Source organism: Macadamia integrifolia, chromosome 6 (genome assembly GCF_013358625.1).
Source record: "Macadamia integrifolia cultivar HAES 741 chromosome 6, SCU_Mint_v3, whole genome shotgun sequence".
Lineage (NCBI taxonomy): Eukaryota > Viridiplantae > Streptophyta > Magnoliopsida > Proteales > Proteaceae > Macadamia > Macadamia integrifolia.
The window spans coordinates 36,757,439-36,767,736 of NC_056562.1; the positions used below are offsets into that span (position 1 = coordinate 36,757,439).

General features: G+C 38.4%; 2 protein-coding genes across 2 annotated transcripts in view; one reads left to right on the forward strand and one right to left on the reverse strand.

Moving 5' to 3' along the window:
* Positions 1-5,221, forward strand: part of LOC122081985 (COP1-interactive protein 1-like) — a 7,740-nt gene extending 2,519 nt beyond the window's left edge. The window contains exons 3-4 of the mRNA XM_042649444.1: positions 239-407; positions 1,853-5,221. Of these exons, the coding sequence (XP_042505378.1) occupies positions 296-407; positions 1,853-4,929 (3,189 nt within the window). The 5' untranslated portion in view covers positions 239-295 and the 3' untranslated portion in view covers positions 4,930-5,221. The remainder of the gene's footprint in view (positions 1-238; positions 408-1,852) is intronic.
* A 3,545-nt stretch (positions 5,222-8,766) lies between these two features.
* Positions 8,767-10,298, reverse strand: part of LOC122082340 (mitochondrial adenine nucleotide transporter ADNT1) — an 11,009-nt gene continuing 9,477 nt past the window's right edge. The window contains exon 8 of the mRNA XM_042649837.1: positions 8,767-9,166. Within this exon, the coding sequence (XP_042505771.1) occupies positions 9,083-9,166 (84 nt within the window). The 3' untranslated portion in view covers positions 8,767-9,082. The remainder of the gene's footprint in view (positions 9,167-10,298) is intronic.

Below are 10,298 nucleotides of genomic sequence, written 5' to 3' on the forward strand. Positions count from 1 at the left end.
CCAAAAAAAAAAAAAGAAAATCCTTTTTTTTTTTGTTTTGTTTTGGAGAACATAGTGGAATAAGTAGGTTCAAAATCTTTCACTTAGTTCCAATTTTGATTTTTTGATTATGTATCTGTACTGCCAACCTTGTTGCATTCATTCATGGAAATTTGTTTAATCATGTCCTTGCATTTCTTGTATAGATTTATATTTAGCATGTTTAAATTATGACAGATATTTGATTTCATTGTTCCAGATCTTTTTCATTTGAGTTTGTCATGGAGACAGTCTTGTCTTAAAAGTTATATTATAAATGATTGCTGGAAAAGGTGAAGCATCAAGGATGATGAAACATTCAATAAAATCCTTTGTCGGGACTCATGTTTCTCCGGAGAAAACTGAACAGCTTAAAGAGACAAAAAATGGTGATTTTCTTGCTCCAGGTCTTCTTTGAAATGGTCTTATCTTTCAAATGTCATTGAAGATATTCGTAATTTTTCCTTCAATGAAGACAATGCAAAAATAGCACTAGGAAATCAAACCAAGTGGTCTTGCAATATTCTGCCTGCCTACCAAAAAAAAAAGGAGTATTAAATTTCTTGTATTGTTTTCTGTTTTTATTGTGCCAACTATTTGACAATCAAGGATCCTGTTGTAAGTTAAATTTCGTATTTTCTATATATTTGGATGTTAGTTATTCTTGTCATCCAGACACTCAATCTTATAGTTTTAGTGACCATTAACCAATAACCAATTTATAATGCTCATTCTGTTGTTGTTTTATCTTGTTATTACCATTGTAATATTTTTCAGTGTTGTGAACCTGTATGAACACAAGGACAATGCTAACACTTTGATCTTCCGATAATGGGGTGGTGATGTATGGTTGGAATCCCATTTGTTCAACAGGTCACGTGCCTATATTGAAGTGGGATTCACTGTACGAATGGAATACCCGCTACATATCATGCTTTTTAAATGTGCATTGTGCTAGCACTCCTGAAACAGGCATTCTACTAGTCAACTAACATTGTCTGAGTGTATGGCAGAAGTACATGCCATGCTATGTAGAATATTGATATTTATTGCCATGGTGGTGTATTTGTCATAGAACAGCCAGAATAATTTGATTCTTTTGCACCGAAATAATTTAATTTTTAGTCCAGTCAAATATATACATATTAAATGCAGTAGTGACAAGTGAGGAACAGGGAAACAAAACAATTTGTATATTTCTTCACATTTCAGTGATGTCCAGAAATGGGTTCCAGTTTTTAGTGAAAGCTGTAGGCACTTGGATTCTGTCGCAGACCAATATGAAACCATTAACTTGAGGTGACGAGCTTGTGTAGCCTCTCACTCATTGAGCTTAGAACAGAATAAAAAAAAAAAAAATTGATTAAACCTGAGGAACTAGATAAGGTGATAAACAATCATAATTTGCATATAAGGCACCCTAATTACTCATTTTACAACCTTACATGACTGATTCAATCAGTGCTTCTGGAACATCTTTTTCATATTTGCTAATTTTTACCTATATTTATTCTTACTGCCATTTTGAATGTCCTGGTTTTTAATTTTTTTTTAGGATGTCTCAGCCTATCGATCTCTTGAGTTTGTCCTCTTGGATAACTGCTATATTAATTATTTGATTGCGCAAGTTACTTGCTCATGTCTTCAAGTTATGCTAATTATCTTTTACCTTGATTTTCCTTTTTGGTTCTTTCCCCACACTTTGTTAATGGCATGCCATTTATTAGTTTGAGGATGACATTAATCTGTTCTTTTAGAACTCAAGTTGCTCATCTTGTATTCTAACTTGATTGATATTCAAGCAATAGATTAAGAAGCATCTGTTTTATTGCAGAAATTGAGAATAAAGTGAAAAAGATCCTGAACCTGATCAAAGATGGAGAAGAAGGCAATTCCAAAGATGAAGGAGAAGAAGGCAATTCCATAGTAAACTCAAACAGAGAGTCAGAACTCTTTGGCCTCGTCAAGGATTTCCATGAACAATATCAATCACTCTATGACCATTATGATCATCTTACTGGAAAGTTAAAGGAGAAGTTTCATTACCAAGAAGGAAAGGATGGTAACACATCAGCTAGTCACAGCTCATATTCTGATTCTGATTCTGATTCTGATTCTGATCATTCTTCCAAGGAGAAAGTCGGTGAAAACAGAAAACAGGGCAATGAGCTTCAAAAGCAGGATGAAAGCATTAAACGAGAACTTGAAGCTGCAAATGACCAAGTTTCTGACCTGAAGCAAAGATTGGAAGATGCATACAGAGAGAAGGAAGCTTTGAGAGCAGATATGGAAAAAGTTTTGAGTAGTATTGATGAAGGGAAGAAATTATCCGAAGACTTGCAAGCCAAAGCTGATCAGTTGAATGATGAGAAGTCAACATTGTCGGTTGAGAATGGATCGCTGAAACATGAACTCGAATCTATGAAAGGGGAAGTTTCTGATCTGAAGCAAAGACTGGAATCTGCAAATGAGAGGGCTGCTGATTTAGCTCAGGGATTGGGTTCTGCTCAGGAGGAGAATATGGCACTGGCTTCAAAAAATGTAGAAATTTCCAATGTCATGGCTCAGGCACGGAGAGAAATACAGGAACTTACAGAAGAAGTTCAACAGTTGAGTCAGAGATCCAATGAGAGTGAAGCTGAACTTTCTGCGCTCAAAAAGATACATGAGGAATTCGAAAATGAAGCATCAGCTCGAATAAAGGGTTTAGAGGCACAGATAACTGATTTGCGGTCGGAGATGGACTCTTTACGAGCCCAGAAAAGCGAACTGGAACAGCAGTTTGAAGATAAATCAAAGGAAGCTAAACAATTGGGTGAGGAAAATTTGGGGCTGCTGTCGGTTCAAACTAAACTACGAGACCAAATTTCAGGGTTGGAAATAATATCAATAGACAGAGGGAGTGAAGTTTCTGCTCTCTTGAAGAAAATTGATGATAGCCAGAGTGAGGCAACGACTCAAACAGAGAGTTTAACAGCGCAGTTGGACAATCTGCAATTGGAGGTGGACTCTTTACATTCTCAGAGAAGTGATTTGGAAGAGAAAATCAAAAGTAAAAGTGATGAAACTAAACAATTGAGGGAGGAGAATTTGGTACTGCAGCTAGGCCTAACTGGCTTGCAAAATCAGGTAATTGAATGGGAAAGAACAGTGAAAGAAAAAGAATGTGAAATCTCTGCTCTCGATGAGGAACTGAAGGACAGAAAGAAGGAAGCAGCAGTTCAGATCAATGACTTACTACTGGAACTAGATTCCTTGCGTACTAAGGAAAACCAATTACAGTTGCAAATTGTGGAAAAAAACCAAGAAGGTCCAGAATATGAGAAGAAGATTGAAAATCTGAACCATGAGAAAGGCTATCTGGCAGTGCAGGTAACCGACCTTCAGCTGGAGGTGAATTCTTTGTTGTCACAGAAAAATGAATTAGAAAAGCAGATCAAAATTAAGAATCATCAAGCAGAAGAGTTGATGAAGGAAAACCAGGCACTGCAGCTCATGGGGACCAAGTTGCAAGATCAGATTTTGGATTTGGAGAGAACATCATCAGAGAGAGGAGACGAACTCTCTGCTCTTCTGGAGAAACTTGAGGATAGCAAGAATGAAGGGTCAGCTCAAATTGCAGACTTAATAGCACAGGTCAATGGATTGCAAGTGGAGTTGGACTCCTTGCACTCCCAGAAAAGCCATTTGGAATTGCAGATTGTGGAAGAAAAACAAGAAGCTGCAGGAAGACAGACCCAAGTGGAGAACATAAACATGGAGTTAACTAGCAAGGTTGCTGATCAGAAGAGATTGCTGGAAGACCAGGAAGATAGAATCCGCAAGTTAACTGAAGAATACAAACAACTTGAGGATCTATATCGGGAATCACAGGAGAATCTGCAATTGGCTCATAAAAAGAACGAAGAAATGGGAGAAGTGTACCAGAGAAATGTTGATTCTAAAGATGAGATGATACATATGTTGCAGAGGATGGCTGAGGAGCTGAAGAAAGAGGTAGAAATTGGAAGAGAAGAGGTTACTACACTGAAAACAGAGTTGAGTGAATTGGAGGGGAATCATAGAGATCTTCAGGAAAGGCTCTACTCCACAGAATCAGATAAGACCGTTGCAACTGTAGAGAAGGAGCGCCTTCTGCGAGCAAAGTCTGAAACTACAGAAATGATGCAGAGAATTCAAAGAGAGCAGCAGGGAGAGATTGCAAGGTTACAGGATGAGATCAACACTATTGAAGTTAAAATACGGCTGTCAAACCGGAAGCTACATATCACCGAACAATTACTCACTGAGAGAGAAGAAAGCTACAGGAAGAAGGAAGAGCAGTTCGTACAAGAATGCAAAGAACTTGAGGATCAGAACTCCAAATTGTCCAATGAGATTGCTACTGTTCAGAGTGATCTCGTAGAGATCAGGACTACACTGGAGAAGTTTTGCAATTCATTCTCTGGACTTGAACTGGTGTTCCAGAAGTTCCAGGAAGATGATAGTTCCTTCCGGAACCGTATTGCAGAAGTCTCAGAAGCACTTCGGATTGCAAAGATCTGGGTCACCGGCACAAATGATAAGAAAAAAGAACTGGAAAGTTCGGTAGGTAGTCTAGTTGAGACACTGAAAGATAAGCAAGAACAGGAAACGGGGTTAAGAGATAGAGTTGGTGAGTTAGAAGTGAAGGTGAGTGAAGGGGAAGAGGAGAAGGAGAAACTGATGATGAGTGTAACTGAACTTAAGAAGAAGGCAAGAGAATTGGAAAAGAGGCTCAAAGAAAAAGAAGATGTGGTGCTCAGTATGGAGGAAGAGAAGAAAGAAGCTATAAGGCAGTTGTGCATTTGCATCGAATACCACCGTGATCAAATTGATTATCTGGTGGAATTGCTCCCAAAGAAAATAGTGAGCAAACAGAGGGCAGCTTAGATTTCTTTTCTTCTGTTTGGTTTTTCGTGGATGTGGTTTAATCAATCTTATCGTCTTCATTTTCACCCCAGGGCAGGTGGATTTGTTAATTGAATTGAGTGCTGAAGAAATTAACTGAATGAGTAATGACTAGCAAATTTAGCTTTTTCTTTCGATTGATGTATTGTTTGAGAAAATTTTACTACCCCCTATAGAAGGGGACAAAAGTTGTTGAATGAACTTTACACCCCAAAAAAAGGAAAAAAGAAAAAAATTGAATGAAAATGGTTTCATCGGTTTCATTTTGTTCAAACTTAGATTGACCCTATTTGTTACTTTTCATCGACAATCCCGTTATAATTCTAGCATGTATCAGTTTTTCATTCCTATTGGAAATTATAATATCTTGATATAGGCAGATTCTGTTATAGAAGATGTTTCCGCTACCAAAAGCGGCTTGTTTCGTATGAATGTTGCGACTTGGTGGTCAAACGGTCGAAACAGCCTCTCGACATTCACAGGAAGGCTGCATAGTTCTTCCCCCACCCCCCCCCCTGCGGACGTCGCACATGCGGGGGAGCCTTCTACACCGGGTATGCCCTTTTTTTTTTTCTTTGCTGCTACATTGATTTGATCTAAAATTTTCAGTTCTTCCAGATAGATGGTGGAGAAGCTTCATAAGCATATTGGATACTCTTAACAGGGTAGAATCAACCCATCGCAGAGAGGTTTAGCTTTGTTTGTGCTTGAATCAGGTCCATCTTGGCTCTCTGGCAAAGAGCCAAACTTGTTCTGTTCTCGACACAAGTCATCAACCCATTTTTATTTTATTCTTTTGCACTATGAACGACCAAGAGAGTGGCCAGTCCTGGAGGTTAATTGTATCTGTTGCAAATCAATTTACCTCTGATTCTTCCTTGTGGTCTAGTGTATTTCTTGATAGTTGTGATCTGTGACAGCTCTATTGCATCTTTCTTTTGAAACACAGCTCATCCCATTTTATTTTATTCTTTTGCACTATGAACGACCAAGAGAGTGGCCAGTCCTGGAGGTTAATTGTCTCTGTTGCAAATCAATTTACCTCTGATTCTTCCTTGTGGTTTAGTGTATTCCTTGATAGTTGTGATCTGTGATTGCATCTTTCTTTTGAAACACAGCTTCATTTCCTACTACTCCAAATTTACCACCAAAAATTGGTACATTCTTCAAAATTCACCATAAATTCTCCAGGTGTTGATTGGATTTTGGTGGTTGGGGGTGGTGTGATTCTAATTACTCATCAACAGCAAGAGCAAGAGCAACCTAGCGTACGAGGCTTTCAATATTGCAGGGTCTGCAAAGCAGGGTTGAGACTACGGACATTCTAATTACTTATCCAATCTGCAAAAGAAGACAATCGAGAGATCTATTCGAGACGAATAATTGAGAAGGAAGCCATGTTCTTAGTTATTTGAGGACAGAAGAAGATTACATGAATTATAGAAGCATTTCGGTCTTTGCAGAGTTTTCTTTTGTTTTGCTACCTTCCTCGACTCTCTCTCTCTCTCTCTCTCTCTCTCTGCCATACTGCAAGTGCGTCTAAGACTCCAAGCAATGCCTCCATAAGGAGAATATGGTTTTCTTTTTGAAATCAACTTCTTGTTCTTTTTGCTTTTACTCAATAGAATATACTTGATTATTCCAATCACATCCTGGGAAAATTTTTCTTTATGTTTAGACAAATTCTTGCAATGTCGCCTCATCAATCAATTGATGCACAAACCAAGTTGGAAGGTCTGGAAGGTGGCTTTCTATATATACAATTTGGGATGTGGCAGTTTTCACATATTTTGTAGTTCTGCCTCTCACTATTACCTTGAAGAGACCTTCAATCTGTATTCTGTAGTCTAAGGGTGTCAATCGGTCAGTTCAATCGATTTCAATCGAATTGAACTGATTTCGGTCTATTATTAGGCCAACCAAAATCAAACCGTTCAGCAGGATTTCGATTTCGTCCAGTTTCTCATCTATTTTTGTTATTAATTTGTAATTGGACTACTGCCCGATTCGATTCGATCCGGTATGGTTTCGATATATTTATGAGAAAATCTTGGTCCTCTTTTTTGATCTTCGGTTTCTATCAGCTTACTACAATCAGTCAAAGTCTCAAAATTTTTTTAATGGACAATCCAGGTTTTCTTTATTTATCGATTCACTTCAGCTTCTACCAGTTTCATAAAACCAAACTAGAATGATTCGCTTAGGTCTTGGTTGAACTGATCTGTTATGATTGGTCCGACCAGTTTCATAAAACCAAACTGATAATGATTAGGTTAGGTCTTGGTTGAACTGATCTGTTTTGATCGGTCCGATTGGTTTGGACTGAACTTTGACAAACCTTTTCTTGTAGTCTCTTTGATTGTACTTTCTTTTTTTGTTATTTGCATTCTATAGGAACTGCCCAAGGGGACTTTACTCACACAAAAGAAGGGGGGGGGGGATAGGAAAGGAGAGGGGGGAATGCATGTGACAGAAGTTGATCTCTAGACCACAAAACTGATGCCTGCTCTGCAACTAGTGTGATGCATTGGATTCACCTCTTTGATCGTACTTTCCAACAGAAAAAGAAAAAGTACTCTGATAATCGATCAAAGGACCTGTGAAGTTAAATATTCATTAGGCTCCATTTCTACCCACGTAAAACCGAAAGTGCACATTGTTTTAGTTCCCGGAGATACCAGTTTCAAAAATGATATCATATCTTTGGGTTCCCTCTTAGGGTGATTCAGAAGTACCTTTCAAACTTCCATTTCTTTTGCTGCAAGCAGTAGCTACAACCCGGGCCATCGTTCAAGAAACAGGTGGTAAGTATGAGCACTCGTGCAAAAAAACTCGAGCAAACGAAGCTTCCCACAAGATGGGTTTGCTGCTGCTGGGATATTTCTTAGTGATCACAGAAAGCTTCTGTTGGCTAATTCGAATTCATCCTATGGGAGCTGATTCAGTAGAAGAAACAGAGACTAAGGGAATTATAACAAATGTTTAAAAACATAGAATCAGACGAGCTCAGCCTTCATCATTTTAGATTCAAATTGGATAAGAATCAGTTGGAACCAATTGAAAATTGATCAAAAAACCAAGAAAATGGAACTGAGAAGAGGCAAAAATTATCACAAATCTTTTAACCTTTACGAGTTTTTTTAATTCAAAAGCCAAAATCTTAATGCATTCATGAGTCGTGACTAATTCAAAACGGGTTTGAAAATCAAGAATGCCACTTAATCAGAGGATCAGACAAGGAAACTACACTAGCATCCTCTCTCTTAGCCGTCAGAAAGAACATCCTCTCTCTTTCTCTCTCCTCCTATCATGAAATGACTTTGCTGCCCTTTATGCACCACCATTTTGTAACCTCCTTTGTGCACTTTGCTTCTTGCAAAGAGGACCCCTCTCCCTCGAATCTATTAGTCCTTAAACTTTTCCAGCCAACTCTTTTTTTTGGGTGAAAACTTTTCCAGCCAACTCAGCCAGACATCCAAGGGTCATATAAGTAACCTGGAAACAAGTAAATTTTTTTAGTTCACCACCAATGTGTCAACTTGTTGGCTCCTTTCTAGGACTACGAAAATCTGAATAGGGGATCAAATCTGTCAGTGTCGATTCTGATCCAATTCAGATTAAAAAAATCAGTCAGAATCAGTCTCAAAACTCTAGAATCGACCCCTCATATCAGAAAACCCAGCAATCCAACGAGAAAAGCACTAGAACCAACTGGATCAGAACGTCCAGAACAGGGACCTGTCACAGCCGATTCCGATCTGAATAGGCAACTTGAACATTTGAAATTTAAAAGTAAAAAATTAAAAGGAACCATGATAATTTTCACAAAAGGATTTCTTGAAATTTACGAGAAATACCCAACCAACATCTTATGTTTCTTACAAACCTTTATTACCACAGCATATGAATGAGAAGTTTACAAAACACTAAAGCGTGTATTGAAAGGGGAGAGGCGAAGGGGGAGGGAGATAGGGGAAAGATGGAATCTAGATTATTGAAAGTGACTAAATGGAGTTCAGATTTTCTATATTCTATGGGGTAAATTTTCCAACCTAACCACTATTTCACCTCCTCTATTTCCTTCGTCTACAAAAATAGCAGAATGGTTCAACAGATATTACCTAGATTTCTTGCTTCAGTCTGATATTCTCACCTCAACTCCAAGAACATCCTTCACCATCTCATATGACACAAATGCAATTGCAATGGATGGAACCACCTGAATAAAACAGCAACAAGGTTAACTTTGCAAGGGAAAGTGAACTACTATTTATTTATTTTACCAGTTTTCCGAATCTAAGTGGGGAACTGAAAAGGCAAAAGAAAAAAAAAAGGGTGGTAGGGGATATGTGGAAGGCCAACAACTCTCAGTCTCATCTCCAGCAACATAACAAGAAATAAAGGAAGTACTGATTAGGCTTATTATAAAACAATCAATTGGGCACATTTGATTTTCATGTCATAACCATATATTAGTTCCATCACCTGGCAACCTCAGATGGAGAACAAAAAATTTCATCGACAGGCAGGTAGACCCCAAGATCCATGTGTACTTGTAGTTTTAGCTCAATTGGAGGCATGGGACTACAAAGGGGAGGCAAAGACGAAAATGGGAAAGTATGCCATTAATTAAATGGAAAGGTAAAAAAATTTCAGGCTGAAATTGATACATGGTCAATGAAGCCTCAAATTCAGGAGCACAAAAAGGGCGCAAGGATCTGCTGAGGGGATCACATGGAGGGGCAAATTATTGAATCTGTGGCTGAAATTTCACACGTGACCTATGACCTATCCAGACTGTTACCAGATTATCCAATAGTTATATTTGCCACATCACTCTTCCATGCGGCAGAATGAGTGGTCATCGTTGCAACACATTTATCACCATGCATGGCAATTTTTGCGACTAAGAAAACATGTTTACTAGGGTCTCTGGATTAGAGTAAGAGGTTCATTCGTACTGAGGTGCCAACTAGAATCAATAAAAAGTCCAAAAGATACATATATGATTGTGACCAATAATGAGCCCACCTCTCCACTGATTCTCCACGTAAACCAAATGTTTTTGAGCATCGAATCCAATTCACCTCAATCCAACTTAGCCTTTTAGCAACCAAATGCAATCAGCCACACAAATTCTGTTAAGGTCATGTTAGTTGTCAAGACTAGGCTATTTATATCTTTTCTCACTACTACTTCCTAAGTCACTTTTGGTCCAACCCTATGTCCTTTCATCCTTCAAATCAGTAACCATATCACTGATTAGAGCAAATGTTTCTGATTATCAAAACAGGGTAATGATGAAACATGGCAGGTCACAAGATCAAAGCAGAACCATGGGGGGGGGGGGG